The following is a 21076-nucleotide window of genomic DNA, read 5'->3' as shown; positions in this document are numbered from 1 at the left end:
ATGGATTCATTTAGAAGTGTTGTTAGTTCATAGTTATGGAGAACAGTTGGCTAATTAAACAACAAAAAACTTTCAGACCCCTGTAAAATAAGAAATACAGTTGTGAGTGTGGGTATTGTAAAGTAGGTTAAGTAAACTTGTTTTGGATGTTGCAAGGTTTCTGAATTGAGACTGCTACAAGCACCAGTGCTGTCACACCACATAATATCTCCTCTACTGAATTATACAGGAGGAGATGAAGTCAGACTATTCAAGAGCTGAGTTTGCCTGGTTTAAGTTCCTTTCAATTAAAATACAGGTCTGTTACACATTTGCGCCCATTTTGTATTTAATTAACTTGACAGGTGAAGCCTGTTGCGGCATCCTCTAAGTCTGCATTATGCATTATTAGAACAATACATCCACAAGACCTGAATTTATTATGTAAAATAAGTCATTTTAAAAATGGACCTAATCTACTGTTATTTGAATCTGTTAGAAAGCCCTGGACCTTACCTACAAAATCTGTTACACAGGCCTCTTCATGTCTGTCATTATTATGAAATTTATCTTCTTTTCAGTTGCATACACTGTAAAAATGACATTATTTTAACTGTAAATTACTGTAAAAATCATATGGTAAAAACCTGTTGATTGGATAGCCATATTTTCCGTTACTATATTGAGAAAAACTGTAATAGGCCTGCTGTTACCTTTACAGTTTTTGGAAGTGGAAAAGAACAAGTCATCTTTTTAACAGTGAAAAACTGTAAATTGGTCTTCCCAGATATCTCCCAGTAAAATAACTATTTTTTTTTTTTTTGTATCAACTATGTACGTATAGGTTTTTATGTTACATCTTATTTTGTTAAATTATTATTGCATTTCATTGTTATGTGTAAAGTTTTACATATAAATACAACATAAAAATCAGTATTTTTACTTCAATTTCATGTCTTCAATGTGCTACTTGATGATTCTTTGTAATTATTTGTGAAATTTACTAACAATTTTAGTGAATTGTTTTAGAAGTAAATCCTATACCTTTTGTTTTGTGCAGTACAGTACTATATTGCATTGACTGGAACATAAAAGAAAGTATTTTTGGCTTTCATTAGATTGATACTGATAAATAGTCAACAATGAATTTTGATCAGTTAATTTTAACATATAACTCTGTGATTTGTTGAAGCATGTGGGGGACCTCGAGAGAATACACCTAGTGCTCATGGCTTGCAAAGAAAGAGATGGCACAACAGCGTGAAATTCAATCTACCGTTTACACACCATGGGCTGCTAAGCCAGTGATTACAGAGCCCAGATGTGACTTGAAAATATATCTGAAGAATTCAAACACTCTGGAAATGGAAATATTTCACACTCTGTGCTTCTCTGAGAGGCCAGACAATATCTCTCCCAGATGAGGTGCGTTGAGATTAAAGCCTATCAAGAAGGCAAACTACAGTGTCAACCATACGCTTCAGCATTGAACATTTGAATAATTTCTTTGATGTGATACAAAAGCAGCATTCAGGAATGTAGATGTTAAATACATATTCATTCATGAATACAAAAGCCAGCATGAAATGATATGTACTCATTTTACTTTCATATTTTGAAAATCAACCAGTCATTAGAGGGGAAGAGCGTGCGCTGATGAATCATGTACAATAAGATTTCGGGTTGACTTGAATATGTGACATCAGTATCATCAATGGTAAAAGAGGGAGAGAGGAACTACAATAACATGTTGCCAATACATTCTACTTTTGTTGAACACTTTTCATGTAAATGTAAACTGAATGGTCCTCTTTTTGTTAGTGAAAATAAAATTAAATATGGTAACATTTTATTTTACAGTATCCTTGTTACACGTTACATGTGCTTACTATACTAATAACAATAAATTCTGCATAATTACAACCAACTAACCCTATAAATATAAACCAAACCCTAATCCTAACCATAACCTTATAGTAAGTACATGTTGTTGATTAATATTACTAAGCAATTGTATAATTACACTGTATCAAGGGCACTGTAAAACTAAGTGCAACTAAAAATGTATTGTGAATATATACAGCAATATGGTCAAAGTCAAAAGTGTCCATTTTACCTGAATTTAAATTCACCTCTAAAAAAAGGTCCAGGTTTAGGGTTTTCTTGAAAACATTATTTTAAGGACCCAAATAACACTGATTCAATATTTCCTGTGCAAAATGCCAGGCTATTCTGAACCATAGAGGAATGTTTCTGATGCGTCACAGCAGTAAATACACTTGCACAGATCAGTGAAAAGATTATTTACATAAATTAATGTGATTTATTTGGTACAATTGACATCTCCATTTACTGACCTTTGATAAAACAGTATCTATGAACAGAAATAAAGAAGTTTATCATAATACAGTCTTTGCTAATGATGCCAAAAACAAGTTGTGATCATTTAATCTCTTCCATTGAATCAGCAACAGTATCTCCATAGATTTAGGGATAAGGATGCCTGACACTTAGTGTAAATTTCATCCTAAAAGTATGCATAAACATAAATGGCAGATATAGATTGATAAAACGATATATGTGGCAAAATTTTGCAGCGTTCTTTTTATAAATTCCAGGATGTGGACAATACATACACATGCGCTTTGTATTATGCATGACCTTATCTGCATAAAAGTTACATATGCATAATATCATCCAAGGCATGATACTACTTAATTTAACAGTGCTAAAAATAGGAAGCTAGATGATAAACTGTACGGTAAATGTCACCTGTGCCAATAAGAGAGATACTATTAACTGATCATCATCCAGATTTACAGAAATAACGCTACGTTATTAATAAAATTAATGAACAATTACATTAATCTGGATAGTGATACAATTTTTTACATTTACTGCAAACAGATTGCATTTTTAATAACATGAATATGTAGTAAGCAGAATCATAAAATCACAAAGTAAAATATTACTTACATGGACAATGACACATTTTTAACCTGAAATAAATAAATAAAAGACTGAAAGCAAAATGAAAGGCATAAAAAAGGTGGTTATACCTTTTACACATAATGCCAGTTTATTGAAGATCTTTAAAATCATGATCCCCTTAGAGAGATTACACAGATCCAAACTCCCTCAACTGTATAAGCTGCCGTTTTTAGTTTTGTGTTAAAAGGGCAGACAATTCCTGTACTTCATTTTAGCTGAGTTTTGCTATTTTCAGTCTAACTATTGAACACAGCAACTAGGAAGGAGAGATAGAAGCTGAATTTGGAGAGGATTACAGATGTGGCTAGACCAGAAAATTACTTTTAAAGAGATTACTGTAATGTTGTGGGAACTACACATATTTCAAAGAGGTCATAAGAATGTCATAAGAGATTTAGTAGGCTGAAATCTCTAAGATGTGCTGAGGTACATCTGCAGCGCCGGGGTGAAGATGAGGATGGTCCCAAGCACAGAGACTGTGAGAAAGACCCAGAGGAAGATCCGGTCCAACACCTGAGCCACAAACTTCCAGTCCTGAACAACCTGAGAGACAAACAGACCCAAATGGAATTAAGTACATACTGTCAATAAATTGCTTTTTCACCTTAATAACAAAGCAGTTTTCACTGATTACCTCCAATACTGAATTGTCCCAGACAGTTAGCATTAGGGGCCTTGTGCTATTGTGCTATTTTTTAATTGCACAGGTGTGTCTTTGACCAGTTTTCAATCTGACAAATAAAGAAATCATTATTTAAAACAGTTTAATTCAATTTATGTTTAAAATTTTTCATGTAAGAATACATTTATCAAACATTATTAAATGCAACATTTACTGGATACTAGATCCAAGATGGCGGCGCGATCGATCGCAGCGGCTGCTCCGGGTCCCAAAGAAGGTGCTTTTATGTCGTTTAATGTCGTCTGTTCGTCTCCAAATAGTGTCAGTTTACCGCTAACTCTTACGGAAACCACCCCAGAATTCATCTATGATCGCCAAAGTCTTTTGGATATCAGCAACGCATACGAACATCAACTCTCGCCGGCGGCTACTGAGAAGCTACGAGGCCTTTGTTTACTGCTGGAGCCGGACCTCGAGACCGCGGCCTCGCCTACTGACGCTACCCGCACAAGGCAGCGTCGCAAGCGGTGTGAGAGAGGAGGGAACCGCGGTAAGCGCGGAGGTATACGAGCTAGGCTAAGAGCTAACCCCTCAAGACCGGCTCTTCCAACACTCATGCTCTCAAACGTTCACTCTCTGGAAAACAAACTGGACTTAATTCAACTCAGTCGATCTACACAGCATGAGGCAAGGGACTGTTGCGTGTTTGTTTTCACCGAAACATGGCTAAACGACAACATCCCGGACTCCGCCATTCAATTGCACGGGCTAACCAACTTCCGAGCGGACAGAGATTCATCACTGTCTGGTAAGACACGCGGAGGTGGCTTGTGTGTGTATATCAACAAAGACTGGTGTAACAATGCTGCGGTATTATCAAAACACTGTTCATCGCTGGTGGAGTTTATGGTTGTGAAGTGTCGACCGTTCTATCTGCCGCGGGAGTTCACGGCCATTGTTATCGTTGCGGTTTACATCCCCCCGTGTGCAAACGCTAAAGACGCGCTTCGTGAACTGGCGCTATACAGTGAACAACAAACAAAAAACCCAGACGGCTTTTTCATCATAGCCGGTGACTTCAACCACGCAAACTTAAAGACAGTTTTGCCAAAGTTCTACCAACATGTGAACTTTGCAACAAGGGGAAACAACACACTGGACTTTGTTTACACGACCACAAAGAACTCTTACAAGGCTGAACCCCGCCCCCACCTCGGGTACTCAGACCACATCACTGTTATGCTAATCCCAGCATATAGACCACTTCTCAAACTCACCAAACCGGTTCAAAAGCAGATCACAGTATGGCCAGACAATGCCACCTCAGCACTGCAGGACTGCTTCCAGGACACAGAGGCAGCAACTAGAACATGTTTAAAGAGGCAGCCACCTACAACAACCACACAGACCTGAATGAGTACACTGAAACTGTGACTGCTTACATCAAAAAGTGCACTGATGATGTGACAGTCACTAAGACCATCACCACACGTGCAAACCAGAAGCCATGGATGACAGCAGAGGTTCGTGGGCTGCTATAGACCAGAGATGAAGCATTCAGATCAGGAGATGAAGCAGCCCTCAAAACAGCAAGAGCCAATCTGTCCTGTGGCATCAAAAAAGCAAAACGGTCATATGCCCAAAAAAAATCAACAACCACTTCACAGACAGCAGAGACACACGGAGCCTGTGGCAAGCCATTCAGACCATCACTGACTACAAGCCCCCGCCACAGGCCTGTGATGAGGACACATCCCTCCCCGATGCACTCAACCACTTTTATTCACGGTTTGAAATGCAGAATGACACACCTGCACAAAAACTGCCCACACCTCCCAACGACCGGGCGCTCTGTCTGTCTCCAGCCGATGTAAGGAAGACCCTATCTAGAATTAACCCACGCAAGGCTGCGGGTCCTGACAACATACCTGGCCGTGTTCTGAGAGACTGTGCTGCACAGCTGACAGATGTCCTAACAGATATCTTCAACACCTCGCTGAGTCAGGCAGTCGTCCCCACGTGTTTCAAATCCACAACAATCATACCGGTACCAAAGAAATCACCTGTGTCCTGTCTCAATGACTACCGTCCCATAGCACTGACTCCAATCATGATGAAGTGCTTTGAGAGGCTAGTCATGCATAACATCAAAACCAGCCTCCCCAACACACTCGACCCGCTATAGTTTGCATACACCTCCACCTGGCTCTTACCCACCTAGAAAATAAAGACTCCTATGTTAGAATGCTGTTCATTGACTTCAGCTCGGCATTCAACACAATAATCCCACAACAGCTCATAAATAAACTAAACCTGCTGCGCCTTAACAATTCCCTTTGTAACTGGATCCTGGACTTTCTAACTGGAAGACCTCAGTCAGTCCGTGTCGGCAACAACACCTCGAGCACTACAACACTGAGCACAGGTGCCCCACAAGGCTGTGCGCTTAGCCCGCTGCTCTTCACACTGCTAACCCACGACTGCACTGCCAAGTTCAGCTCCAACCACATCATCAAGTTTGCTGATGACACAACAGTGGTAGGTCTCATCAGCAACAACGATGAAACGCACTACAGAGAGGAAGTGGCACAGCTGGCTGAATGGTGTGGCACAAACAATCTGTCCCTCAATGTGGAGAAGACAAAGGAGGTTGTGATGGACTTCAGGAGAAACTCCGTTGACCACCCCCCACTGACCATCGACAGCTCGACTGTGGAGAGAGTCAGCAGCACTAAATTCCTGGGGGTGCACATCACAGAGGATCTCACCTGGACCACCAACACCATGTCACTCTCCAAAAAGGCACAACAGCGCCTACACTTTCTCCGCCGGCTGAAAAGAGCAAGTCTCCCTCCACCCATCCTCACCACATTCTACAGAGGCACCATTGAGAGTGTGCTGACTAGCTGCATCACTGTCTGGTACGGGAACTGCAGTGCTGCTGACCGCAAGAACCTCCAGCGGACAGTGAACACAGCTGCAAAGATCATCGGTGCCCCTCTCCCCTCCATCCTGGACATTTTCCTTACACGATGCTCCAGCAAAACCAACAGCATCGTGAAGGACTCCACCCATCCCCCCCACAGTCTCTTCTAGCTCCTACCATCAGGAAGATGGTACCGGAGCATCAGAGCCCGCTCTGCCAGACTGCTCAACAGCTTTTTCCCCCAGGCTGTGAGAGCCCTGAACTCAAACCACCCCGTCCCCATCTGAAACCCCATGCAAACCCCCTACCTCCTAAAAACATGGACCACCCCCCACCCCAAACCTTACCACACCGAAGAAAAACTGTATGGAACTTTTATTTTTTTATTTATATTTTTATTTTTTGTGCAATTCGAAGTGTGCTACACACAGGTGAGTGGGCCTGTACAAACCACACTCTCCTCTATGTGCACTATGGACACTTTACACTATGGACACTTTACACTATGTGCACTATGAACACTTACACACACTGCTGCGTGTACACAATCCCACAAAAGACTCAGCAATATATGTATGTTTACATGCTCATGCACTACAAATCATCCTGCACTGTTCCCCAACCAGCTGCTGACTCAAATGTCTCTCTTTGCACATGTACAGTATTTGTGAAGCATTCGTATAGTTTGTATTTTTTATCTTCTATTTTTTAGTTTGTATAGGGTAATATTTATGTGAAGCATTCGTATAGTTTGTATTTTTTATCTTCTATTTTTTAGTTTGTATAGGGTAATATTTATGTGAAGCATTCGTATAGTTTGTATTTTTTATCCTTTATTCTTTTAGTTTGTATAGGGTAAATACTTATATATAGTATACTTATAGTTAAATCTGTCAGTAGGTTAGTTGTGTATAGGTTTATAGTGTTTTTTACCTCATTGTTGTATGTCAGTCTGTATTTATGTAGCACCGTGGTCCTGCGAGACACGACATTTCGTTCCACTGTATGTCCCCACATGTAGCGGAATGACAATAAAGCTCAACTCAACTCAACATTGTATTAAAAAAATAATTTCCATATTGGCTTTCTTTTTCCTTTTGTCAAATGCTTTTCTTTATTTACTTGTCAGTCAATTTGAACCAATCACATGTGGGAACAGCCAGTGAGCTTTCTGAATTTTAAGACACACACACTAAAACACAGATTATTTTTTTAAATAGGTGTTGTAGTTCAGAGAAAATCTTGCAAACACAGATGCATTTATGTAGTTACATTTAAAACTATGTTGATGAAGTATGGCTTCAGGCTAACATCTCCAACAGCATTTGCCTTTGCAGATGGCTATTGTGTCAAAGCGGTGTGTCTTAGTGACTGCCACTTTTGAAACACTGCTTCATGATTTGTTTTTGTATTAAAATTTGTATCAAATAAGTCACATGACTTGGGCAAATGAGTCTACAAGTTAATACAATACACTCATACAAACACTATAAATGATTAAAAACATTATGCAGAAACATCTTATTAAACGGTATTTGATTATTTTCAGATTTCATTGAAAACTTCACAATACATTAAAGGTGGGGTATGTAACTTTTCAAAAACGCTTTAGAAAACTGAGTCAGGGCCGAGTACCAAAACAAACTTGTAGCCAATCAGCAGTAAGGGGCGTGTCTACTCATGATGCAGAGGAGAGAGCATTCAGTGCGCAGGACGGACATTAGCTGAGCCAAGCGATGACAGAAAGATAGAGATGGCGGATAAAAAACAAAAGAGGAAAACATCTGCGGAACGATTAGGCAAGAAGTAGAACCCGTGTAAATATCGGATCAGCTTCCCAGCGCTGGAGAGAACTCAAGGAGCGGAAGGCCTGCGATCGGACACCGAGGTTGCTTTGATTCTTCTTGGCGAGTAACACCAAGCCTACAGCGGACTCGGCGCGCCGCAACATCTAAAGTCTGCCTACACTAGACGTGATATTTCAGCAAATTTTATTTTTTGGGTTAACTATTCCTTTAATAGATTACACTTTGAAAACAATTCGAAACAGTGAATAATTTGGCAAAGCAACTAGTTTAAATAATTCCAATTGAAAGATTTTGAACTTAAATTAAATTTTAGAAATTAAAATTGTTTTTATTAATATTTTGTTAATTGTTAAATTTTAAATATAAGTTCAAAATATAAATATTTGTCAGGTTTTTTTTGTCTATTTGATTTTTTTTTGTTTTTAATTCCTAATTTGATAACTTACTGCTTTATTGCATTTTTACACTTAGTCCTCTACAAATAGTGTCCTGAATGAACAAATTATGACTAGAAAGTTAATGCTGTGGGGAAAAAAAGCCTAAACACCTCTCTGATGAAGTGTTCTTTCTTGATGTGTCTGGAAATGTAGTGCACTGAGTAAGTGGCTTTCTCCAACAGGGCAATCCAGGCATGGCTCTGATCTTCCTTTAACCCCGCTCGTCCTCCTCCAGCACTCTTTTGTTGCCCTCTTTTCATCCCTTTTTTTGGCTCTGGACTCCGCAGCTCGATGTCTGGGTACTGATAACGATCAGTGTGTCCCCTCATGCAGAGCAGTCTAGGTAATCTCTGGAGGAAAAGACTTTTAACCCACGGTGCCATGGGATGGTAAGTGGCAGAAGAACGATGATGGACGTTAATGACAAAGACAGTTACAATGATAGAGAAAGTGACAAAGATCATGATAAAAAGCAGATACTCTCCTATCAGAGGAATGACTTTAGAGGAAGACGGAATGATCTCTTCAATGACGAGAAGAAAGACAGTGAGAGACACAAGGACGGAGGTGGAGAGGGAAAGCTTTTCTCCTTCATCCGAGGGGAGGTAGAAGACCAGCACGGTCAGAAATGACAGACCAAGACATGGGATGATGAGAAAGAGTGTGTAAAAGAGAGGAAGACGTTTAAGTATGAATGAATATGTGACATAAGGATAGGAGTAAATGCCGTCACGCCGATTGCCTCTCTGGCCAGTAGCGTTGAGTATTTCCCATTCACCATTGTCAAAGAAGTCTTTACGGTCTACGTATGCGTCCACCAGGGTCAGGTCCACCATAGTGCCATCATATGTCCATGACCCAAACTTCATCGAGCAGTTCTGTCTGTCGAAGGGGAAAAAGGTGACATCCATGGCACAGGCGGATTTATAGCTGGCAGGAGGAGTCCACATGATGGTACCATTAAACCTTACAATGGCTTTGGTCATTAGAGAACCCTCAAATCGGCCATCAGCGCTATAAGAGATGGAGAGAGGGAGACATGATATTAACAACTACATTTTTCATTTTTTAAAGAAAACATAAGTAGTGATTGCCCAAGCAACTGTCACAAGGTTCTGGGTGCTTGACAGGACATTGCTAAGGTGTTGTGAGTGATTGCTACATTGCGACTATATCTGTTGCAAGAGTTCCTCAGATGGGTTAGTTAACCCTACTAATTAGATTAGAGATTGCAAACATGATCCTATGTGTGGGTTTTGCTTTTTTATAAGTTGAAAAATGTTTATGTTGAAAAAAAGAGTTCCCATTCAGTCGGTCACTCCGAGTCACGTCGGATGATTGACGAAATTGGGATCTCACCAGAGAGACCAATCCACTTCGAGTGTAACTAAACAAGCCAATGGACATTGGCATGCGATCATTGCATCCAGCTGCCGCTGATCACAGCGTGCGTATAAGAGGCAGCAGGTGCGCCGCATTAATTCATCCTTTCGCTTCGGAGCCGAGTGGCGGTGCATCACTGCTGCTCTCCTATCCTGCGAGTGAGAAAGAGCGAGCAAGTGTTGGCGTTACAGCGCAGCAGCGGTGGTCACGATCCCACAGGAAGGAAAAGCGATTTCCGTGAGGACGGTCACACTAGGAGTTTGCGGTGGCCAGCTCCCCTGCGTGCTTCAGCACTGAAAGAGCGAATTTCTCTAAAAGAGCAACACGGGTGATCGCGTCTTTTCAAAGATGTCTTATCACTCGTGGGTTTCTGGGTGTGGTCGTTTCCTGGCGCCTCAGGACGGTCACGATTGCTGCCTCATGTGTCTGGGCATTCAGCACACTGAGGAAGCTTTCGTGGATGGTTCATGTTCTTCTTGTGGGGACATGACCATCTCGGAGTTGCGTAATAGACTCCGTTATGTCAAACATGGCGGAGTCCCTCGGCCTCTGTCGCGATCCAGCGTTCGTCCTGGCACCCGGGGTGGCGCTGCGTCTGGTGGAGTCAGAGGTGATTTGAGGATCACTGTGAGGGCTTCCCCAAGTGGATCTCCTCACCCCTCAAGCACTCCGCAGCCGGTGGAGCTGCCGAAGCAGCGTGCTGGGCCCTCTGCTGGACGGGGTGCACCATGCACTTCCTTCGGTGCCCCCTCTGACGACCAGATGTCGATCACTGCATCGGAGGGCGAGCCCTCTCTCTCCAGGGATGATGACTCGGCTGCGTTGCCCCCTTCGGGTGTGGTAGCGTTGTCAGAGCCAGACCCAGAGATGACGGCCATGCTTTCCTGGGCCGCCGAGAATGTCGGGCTCGTGCGGAATCCTCCACCGCGTCTCGATCCTTCGAGGCTGGATGAATGGTTTCTCGGTGGGGGTTGCGCTGGTTCTCAGCGCCCCCCTCCGGTGCCAATCTTTCCGGAAGTGCATGAGGAGCTTACAAGATCATGGAAGGCACCTTTCACTGCCTGAAACAAATCTTGTGGCTCCTCCGCCCTCACCACCCTCGATGGTGGGGCCGCTTTGGGGTACATGGGCATCCCCTCGGTGGAACGGTCTGTGGCCTGTGTCCAACAGCCGCTACCACCCTGCGGGGTGAACCGTGTCTCCCTCACGGGCCTGTAAGTATTCGTCAGGTCTAACTGGCAGTGCTTATAGAGCCTGTGGGGAGGCGGCTTCTGCCCTCCACGCCATGGCGTTACTGCAGGTCCACCAGGCCAAAGCCCTGAAAGACCTGTACGAGGGTGGTCACGACCTGGCGGTTCTACATGAGCTGCGTCGGACCTCGCGCTTCGAGCGACGAAGGTGACTGCACAGTCTCTGGGTTGTGCGATGTCCATGCTAGTGGTCCAGGAGCGCCATCTCTGGTTGTATCTCGCTGACATGAAGGAGCAGGAGAAGGTACAGTTCCTGAATGCTCCCGTGTCACAGACCGGCATCTTCGGCGACGCTGTCGAGAGCTTTGCCCAGCAGTTCTCGGCAGCACAGAAGCAGACTGAGGTGATCAAACACATCATGCGCAGGAGGAAACCTGCTGCTTCCACCCCGGCTGCAGCCCCTCAGCTTGCTCGTCGCCGTGGGCGCCCCCTTGCGGCCGCCCCCGATCCCGCGCAGCCGCAGCAGACTTCCACCAGGCAGGGTCGTGGAGCCGGTCGCAGGCAGGATGCTCAGCCCGTCCAGGCCCCCGCCAAACCTGGCGGCAAGCACAAGTGCAAGAGGCCCTGAGATGGGCGACCCAGAGATGGAGGAGACTGCTCGTCGGGAGATGGTGATACCCAAAACATCGATAAAAGAGCAGTTTCCTAAATCTCTGGGTCTCAAGAGGAGGAGAGTGGTGAACCGTGCATCACGGGATCACTTCCCTCCTCCTCTCTCGCCAGGCAGCGGGTGGTTTCCCAAGAGCAACCCTCCTGCCCATTTGTGGAACCAGGTAAGGGCGGTAGCACTCGAGTCCCTGCTTCAAGTCGTCAAACGCCGGAATGTTACAAGCCTCAAGCCGGGTTCCTGTGTTTCCTCCCGCATGAGGAGGAATCAGGTAAGTGTTACACTACACACCCAGACCCCGCCCCCTGCCGTTACAGGCCAGGCCGTCACAGGCCCCAGGGCGGATCCCTGTGTTCCACCTCGCTGCTCCTCCACAGGTACGTCGGTGGCCCCACTGGTCCCACTGGCATGGTCTCTCGGAGCTTGGCTAGCGCTCCCCAGTCTGTCTCGGTGGCTCCTGCGGACCATCAGACTCGGCTACGCGATTCAGTTCGCCGGCGTTCCCCCAAGTTCAGGGGCATGCGGTTCACTTCAGTCAAAGCCGTCGATGCCCCTGTCTTGTGTGCGGAAATCGCAGTCCTGCTGGCGAAGGACGCGATAGAGACAGTCCCTCCAGCCGATATGAGGTCGGGGTTTTACAGCCTTTACTTCATTGTGCCCAAGAAAAGCGGTGGGTTACGACCGATCTTGGATCTGCAAATTTTGAACCGTGCACTTTACAAGATGCCATTCAAGATGTTGACGCAGAAACACATTTTCGGGAGCATCCGTCCCCTAGATTGGTTTGCAGCGATCGTCCTGAAGAATGCGTACTTTCATGTCACGATTCTCCCGTGACACAGGCCATTCCTGCGGTTCGCGTTCGAGGGTCGGGCATATCAGTACAAGGTCCTTCCCTTCGGGCTGTCTCTTTCGCCTCGAGTCTTCACCAAAGTCGCAGAGGCAGCCCTTGTTCCCCTGAGAGAACTGGGTGTGCGCATCCTCAACTATCTCGACGACTAGCTCATACTTGCACAGTCTCGAGAGCAGTTGTGCGCACACAGGGACCTGGTGCTCAGGCACCTCAGCCAGTTGGGCCTTCGGGTCAACTGGGAAAAGAGCAAACTCGTGCCAACGCAGAGGATCTCTTTTCTCGGCATGGAGTTGGATTCGGTCAACCAGACAGCAAGCCTCACCCAGGAACGTGCTCAGTCGGTGCTGAACTGCCTCAAGACTTTAACAGGCAGGACGGCGGTCCCACTGAAACTCGTTCAGAGGCTCCTGGGGTATATGGCTGCAGCTGCGGCCATAGTTCCGCTCGGTCTGCTCCATATGAAACCGCTTCAGCACTGGCTCCATGGCCGAATCCCAAGGTGGGCGTGGAAACGCTGTACTCAACGGGTTCAGATTAAACCGGCCTGCCGCAAAACCTTCAGCCCGTGGTCAGATCCCTCGTTCCTTCGGGCAGGAGTGCCCCTGGAGCAGGTATCCAGGCATGCTGTGGTATTCACAGACGCCTCGGCCACCGGCTGGGGAGCCACGTACAATGGGCACGCAGTGTCAGGGGTATGGACAGGCCCCCAACTGCGTTGGCATAGCAATTGCCTTGAGCTGCTGGCAGTACGCCTTGCCTTGAGCCGCCTCAGAGGGCGCCTTCAGGGCAAGGACGTTCTGGTCCGTACGGACAACACTGTGACCGCTGTGTATATCAACCGGCAAGGCGGGTTACGCTCCCATCGCATGTCGCAACTCGCCCACCACCACCTCCTCTGGAGTCAGAAGCATCTGAGGTCCCTTCGCGCCATCCACATCCCACGAGTGTTCAATCGGGCAGCCGACGAGCTGTCTCGAGCAGCACTTCCAGGGGAGTGGAGACTCCATCCCCAGGTGGTCCAGCTGATTTGTAGTCGGTTCGGAGTTGCTCAGGTAGACCTGTTTGCATCTCCGGAAACCACCCACTGCCAGTGGTTCTACTCCCTAACCGAGGCAACGCTCGGCACGGATGCACTGGCACACAGCTGGCCCCAGGGCCTGCGCAAATATGCGTTCCCCCTAGTGAGGACGAGGAGCAGGTCTTGTTAGTGGCTCCCTATTGGCCCAACAGGACCTGGTTCCCGGAACTCATGCTCCTCGTGACAGCCCCTCCCTGGCCGATTCCTCTGAGGAAGGATTTGCTTTCTTAGAGACGGGGCACCTTCTGGCACCCACGTCTGGACCTGTGGAAACTCCACGCGTGGTCCCTGGATGGGACGCGGAGGTTCTAGGTGACCTACCCCAGGATGTAGCACTCACTATCTTTTCAGCACATGCACCATCCACAAGACGGGCCTATGCTCTGAACTGGAACCTGTTCGTCGAATGGTGTTCCTCTGACCATGAGGACCCCCGGAGATGTTCAATCAGAGCAGTGCTTTCCTTTTTGCAACAAGGGTTGGAGCGTAGGCTGTCCCCCTCCACCCTTAAGGTTTATATTGCTGCTATTTCCGCTCACCACAACCCCGTAGAGGGGAGGTCGGTGGGGAAGCATGATCTGGTTGTCAGGTTTCTTAGGGGGGCCAGGAGGTTAAATCCTCCTAGGCCTCCCTCTCTACCCTCTTGGGATTTGGCATTGGTGCCAAGAGCCCTACAAACTGCCCCCTTTGAGCCTTTGTAGTCAGTCGAGTTTAAGTTTCTCTCTATGAAAACCCTACTCCTTACTGCGTTGCCCTCGATCAAGAGGGTGGGGGACCTGCAGGCATTTTCAGTCAACGAATCGTGCCTCGAGTTTGGGCCGGCTGACTCCAGTGCAACACTGAGGTCCCGGCCTGGCTATGTGCCCAAGGTTCCTACCACTACTTTCAGGGACCAGGTAGTGAACTTGCAAGCGCTGCCCCAGGAGGAGGTAGACCCAGCCCTAGCTTTGCTCTGTCCTGTATGTGCACTGTGACAGTACGTGTATAGAGCTCAGAGCTTCAGGACCTCAGAACAGCTCTTTGTCTGTTACGGAAGACAGCAGAAGGGAAGGCTGTCTCCAAGCAGAGGATGGCCCACTGGATAGTGGATGCCATCACCTTGGCCTATTGCGTGCTCACTCCACTAGGGGTGTCGCATCGTCCTGGGCGCTGGCTTGTAGCGCCTCGCTAGCAGACATCTGTAGAGCTGCGGGTTGGGCGACTGCCAACACGCTCGCTAGGTTTTATAGCCTACGTGTCGAACCGGTTTCCTCCTGTGTTCTCACCTCAAAAGGGTAGTGGCATTGGCACTGAGAGGCCCGGCTCAGTGTCGGCTTGCGGTGTCCTTACGCCTAATTCTCCAGAGAGTTCCTTAACCAGGCAAACCCTGTCGAATCCTCCAGCACTCCGGCGTCCGGACGTGGCGGAGCATCCGGCGCCAGGCCTTTCAGCCAATGAATTCTTGAAATCTGGTGTGAGGTTAGTGCCCATATGAGAGACTCTGTCGGGATCCCATATGTGATCCCATATGTGTATTCCATGGTATGCTTATTACAGCTGTGTTTCCCCTTTATCTTTAATGATGCAGCCTAAGCCATCTCAGAGACTTCCATGTGCAATAGAAGGTGAGAAGGTGACTCCGCAGTGTGCCTCTTCCAAGCGGAAGGGCACGCTTCCCAGTGTTATCCAAGTCCTACTGTTTGGGTTGCTCAAGGAACAACAGTAATTCACCACCTCTGTGTAGAGCCCGGTCCTATCGTCTGCCTTATAGGAAGGATAAGGAGGCCTACACAGGGCACTGGAAGGGGCAGCTCCTGTGGCGCTTTGGTAGGGATCCCAATTTCGTCGGTCATCCGACGTGACTCGGAGTGACTGACTGAATAGGAACGTCTCTGTTACGTATGTAACCCTCGTTCCCTGAAGGAGGGAACGGAGACGTCACGTCCCGTCGCCACAGTCGCTGTACCACCGCTGAGCTGCCGGGTCAGCGGCTCGGCTCCTCAGGGAAAGAATGAGTTGCACCTGCTGCCTCTTATACTCACGCTGTGATCAGCGGCAGCTGGATGCAATGATCGCATGCCAATGTCCATTGGCTTGTTTAGTTACACTCGAAGTGGATTGGTCTCTCTGGCGAGATCCCAATTTCGTCGGACATCCGACGTGACGTCTCCGTTCCCTCCTTCAGGGAATGAGGGTTACATTCGTAACTGAGATGTTTCTTTTTGGTCAACATATAATTCCCTTTCTGCTCAGCTTACACTTCTCAGGCTCTTTTGAACATGTTATAGATCATTATTGTCAAAAACTAATTCTAGATTATCTATAAGAGGCTTGTTTTGAGAATACCATCTCCTACCCAAAGCACAATAACTATGGTAGCTGTTTTACTACACAAGGTTGCTTGCAACCCTTTATCTGGAGCTCTGATAAAGTGAACACAGATGTATTAGGGAAGAATTCAGAAGAGAGTGAAAGAAGCGCAGCACATGTATGCAGACTGAACAGCAGTTATTGTTGATACCGACTGGTCATGCGTTTTATACATGACACAATGCAGATATTTGGGAGACTAGACATAGTTTGTTTTTTCTGTCTTTCAGAACAAGCACACAAAAATGAAATCAAAATACGATCACATTATTCATTAATATGTGCACCTGTATGACACTGATACGGATAAGAGGTTCTAAAAATATTACTTCTCATAAAGGACAATGTCTGGTAGCCAGATAGTTTCTGAGGGCACTCTGATGGATGTGATTCCACCATAATCTTCTGGATTCCACCGCAGCTTATAGTCTGTCCACTCCTACAAGAAAGAGACCAATAAAGCATCAATCAGGAGAGTATTTTGGGACATACTTAAAAAAAGATAAATTACTTTGAGTTACCTGCCACAACCAGACATTTGTAGTCATTAGTTGATTCTTTTCATCCTGAAAAGAAAAATGAAGAAAATGCACAATGAAAGAAGATAAATATTCATAGATGCAAAATGATTTTAGTACCATACATGAGCTTGAATCTCTAAAAATCTCTCACAATTGACCTACTTGTGTCATACAGATGATTAACTCAACTGTGCTATTTATACTCGCAGCTTAAAAGATAGTATCTTATGTCCTTTGTTTCATTAAATTGAAATTCAGATCCTGAATAGGAACTAATATACTGAGACTCATCTGTTAAATAAGAATAGTGTGAAAATCAATTGTTCCCACAGTGTTCAGTCTTCCACCACCCAGAAAATTCACACTGTCAAGTCCTGACAAGGTGAGCACTGAATACCATGTAGTGTTGATTACAAGATATGACCATCAGGTGGCTCTGCAGGACTATCACATATAGAATGTGTCTGAATCAAAACAATTGACTTGCTGTCTCTCACTGTTCAGACTAAACAGACTTCAAAGCACTATATTGTCAAACTGATGATCTATTCTAGGTTATGTCTAAAGTGAGCTTGCAAAGCAATATTTTCCAGACCCAGCACTTTTATTTTTATAATAATGATGGTTTTAAAGGGATTGTTTGCTCAAAAATCTGTCAGTCTTCACTGAATGATTGCATTTAAAAGTTGAGCAAACATGAACTCTACCATGTACAGGATTTGAAGCAAGCAGCATGAAACTCTAGATCAATTCAGGAATAATGACAAAAGCAAACTGGTGATTATCATAATAAGTTTGATTTATAATGGTACAATTTAGTCTGTATGCATTTTGTCCACTTTAATTAAAAAAATAGTGAAAATACTATTTTATACATGATTAAGCAATAAAGATAACATTACTTCAAGCTCATCATGTTGTAATTGCATTTTCATTTCAAAACTGAAGTAGGAACTTCCCAAGAGGACTTTAACAGCAATATTATTAGAAACCTGTTCGTGTGAAAGTAGTTAGTTAAATTAGGGTGAGTTCATTATACTTTCATTATAATCACTATAGTTAATTTGAAAACATTATGCAACTTTCAGAACTTAAGCCCCCCCCCCATTTACACATTATGTAGAGTTATTAAACTCGCACTATTAAAGCTGCAGACCATAAGTTTTGCCTCTTTGTCACCATCTCTGTTTGAAAACCTGGAATTGCAGCTTATTATCTCGCTTGCGTGGGATGTGCTCCTGCACGGCTTCAGCGCGGATGAATCTAATGTGGAGGTTTACTGTACTTCACAATCACAGATTCTAGCTTATGTCTTGGAATATATGGACCCAAATAAGAATTTTTACCATATATTGCCATCTAAACAAGTAAGTAACAAGTCTGCCACGTTTGTTCTGCCCAACTGAGGAAAAAAGCATTACCATAAATCGCACTACCAATAGTGATTAAATCTAACGATCGGTTAGCTCATATCACAAACCGTGCAAAGTATTATTATTGTTATACTGTATTCTCAAATTATTAATGTTAACAACATCAGCATTGCGTGAGTATAAGTGTAGTGTGTATTAACGTGTAGATTTCAATTTCTGTACACAGTCTTATCTAATTGTTATGCAATTCAAATTTCATATTAAGAAATTCTTTTAACCCAAAAAGCAAACTATGCTCTCTTCGAACTGGTTTTCTTTAAAAATACAAATCTTGTGTAATCCCAGGCTATCTGTAATCAGAAGCACATTTAAAACTGGAATATACTTTAATTTCATTCACATGCGTTTCATAAACACATAATCCTTTCTGGATTACAATCCACCATCAAAATGATGCATTTAATTACTCTAGCTGCTGTGAGAAAAGGCTAAATGATCTGCCACCTGCAGGATCCTCATGAGAAAGGAACATGAGATAGCCTAGTAGCCGGGACTCAATCTTTATGTTTACAGACGTGACGTAATGATGCAGTGCCATGCTCGAATTTCCCGCGAAAACCTACCCGTACCACTCAAATTAGAAAAAAATTATTATAAGCTAACCTTTGTGAATCGGGCTAAAGAAAGGCAATGGTTTTGAACACTGGCTGGTTATGTACTTGCTCAAATATTGATTTCAGATAATTTTTAACCAAACAAAGAGGCATCACATGCAAATACGTTCATACAGTAAGACGTAATTACTATACACACTTCCTTGCAGTACAATATTGTATGATTTATGGACTGTTGCAGGTCTGACTCAGACTATGATTTGATTTAACTTGGGCAACTGGCACTAGCTTAAAGAGATCACAGAAGTGAAAATTCTTTAATTATTTTTGCTTGTTGTTCCAAACTTGTATTCTGTTCAAAGAAATATTTGAAGAATCCGTATGCAGCTCTTACCATACAGTGACAGTTCATAATGACCAGAGGGCTTTTTCTTTTGAGGAAAATTTCGCTTTCTACTCCCTATCAAATAAAATGTAGGCTAATTGTACTCCTGGCTTTAACCTCTGCTTATTCACAATGGTAAAATGAATGAATAATGGATATATCCACATGAACCACCAATATATGTTTGAAAGAGAAACATAGTAGGTTTTCTATGGCTAATCAACATAAATAACCATGTAATAATTATAAAATAATATTTATGACAGAATTATTTGTTACAACCCAGAAACAGGGTTTAAAGAAAAATGTTCTATGGCAAAAATACTGGTCATTCTTAACTTACACTCATAGTTCAGATTAGAAGATTTGGGTAGTTACATCTGGTCGGGAGGTTACATATGGTCTAGTTGCAAAAGTTCAAATATTTCAACACACCAAACCTCAAATCCGATCTGAACATTCCACGTACACATACGGGTGCATCTCAAAAAATTTGAATATTGTGAAAAATTTCATTTTTTTGTAACTTATTTCAAAAAGTGAAACTTTCATATATATTTTACATTCATAACATGTGAAGTAAGACATTTCAAAAGTTTTTTGTTTTAATTTTGATGATTAGAGCTTACAGCTCATGAAAGTCAAAATCCAGTATCTCAATATATTAGAATATTTATATTTGAGTTTCATTAAATGACCATTCTCTACAGTATAAATTCAGGGTATCTCTTGTTCTTTGCAACCACAATAATGGGGAAGACTGCTGACTTGGCAATGGTCCAGAAGACAAATCACTGACACCCTCCACAAAGAGGGTAAGTCACAGAAGGTCATTACTGAAAGGAGTGGCTGTTCACAGAGTGCTGTATCAAAGCATATTAAATGCAACGTTGACTGGAAGGAAGAAATTGGGTAGGAAAAGGTGCACAAGCAACAGGGATGACCACAAGCTTGAGAATACTGTCAAGCAAAGCTGATTCAAACACTTGGGAGAGTTTCACAAGGAGTGGATTGAAGCTGGAGTCAGTGCATCAAAAGTCACCACGCTCAGACGTCTTCAGGAGAAGGGCTACCAAGCCACTTCTGAAACAGAAACAAAGTCAGAAGCATCTTACCTGGGCTAAGGAGAAAAAGATCTGGACTGTTGCTCAGTGGTCCAAAGTCCTCCTTTCAGATAAATTAAATTTTGCATTTCATTTGGAAATCAATGTCTGGAGTCTGGAGGAAGAATGGAGAGGCACAGAATCCAAGCTGCTTGAAGCTCAGTTTGAAGTTTCCACAGTCAGTGATGATTTGGGGTGCCGTGACATCTGCTGGTGTTGGTCCATTGTGTTTTATCAAGTCCAGAGTCAATGCAGCCATCTACCAGGAGATTTCGGAGCACTTTATGCTTCCATCTGCTGACAAGCTTTAAGGAGATGCTGATTTCCTTTTCCAGCAGGACTTTAGCACCTGCCCACAGTGACAAAACCACTTCCAAGTGGTTTGCTGACCATGATATTACTGTGCTTGATTGGCCAGCCAACATGCCTGACCTGAACCCCATTCGGAATCTATGGGATATTTTCAAGAGAAAGATGAGAAACAGTCGATCCAACAATACAGACGAGCTGAAGGCTCAATAGTGCCTCAGCAGAGCTACAGGCTGATCGCTTCCATGCTATTCCTCACTGATGCTGGAGTTTGTGCTAAAGGAGCCCTGACCAAGTATTGAGTGCATTAATGAACATACTTAAAAGAACTTGAACTTTTCTGCTTTGCAAATCCTTTTTTTTGATTGATCTTAGGAAATATTCTAATATTTTGAGAGACTGGATTTTGACTTTCATGAGCTCTAATCATCAAAATTAAAACTTTTTTTTTTAAAATGTCTTACTTTACAATCTAAAATATATATATG

General features: G+C 44.0%; 1 protein-coding gene across 1 annotated transcript in view; it reads right to left on the bottom strand.

Moving 5' to 3' along the window:
- Nucleotides 1-2272: 2272 nt before the first annotated feature.
- Nucleotides 2273-21076, bottom strand: part of LOC306872627 (neuronal acetylcholine receptor subunit non-alpha-3-like) — a 35542-nt gene continuing 16738 nt past the window's right edge. The window contains exons 3-6 of the mRNA XM_079421272.1: nucleotides 16805-16849; nucleotides 16613-16722; nucleotides 8874-9777; nucleotides 2273-3513 (exon numbers count right to left, since the gene is read on the bottom strand). Of these exons, the coding sequence (XP_079277398.1) occupies nucleotides 3382-3513; nucleotides 8874-9777; nucleotides 16613-16722; nucleotides 16805-16849 (1191 nt within the window). The 3' untranslated portion in view covers nucleotides 2273-3381. The remainder of the gene's footprint in view (nucleotides 3514-8873; nucleotides 9778-16612; nucleotides 16723-16804; nucleotides 16850-21076) is intronic.

Source organism: Barbus barbus, assembly GCF_936440315.1.
Source record: "Barbus barbus genome assembly, chromosome: 7".
NCBI lineage: Eukaryota > Metazoa > Chordata > Actinopteri > Cypriniformes > Cyprinidae > Barbus > Barbus barbus.
The sequence above is the reverse complement of the archived record's forward strand: the minus strand, read 5'-3'. Positions and strand labels throughout refer to the sequence as shown.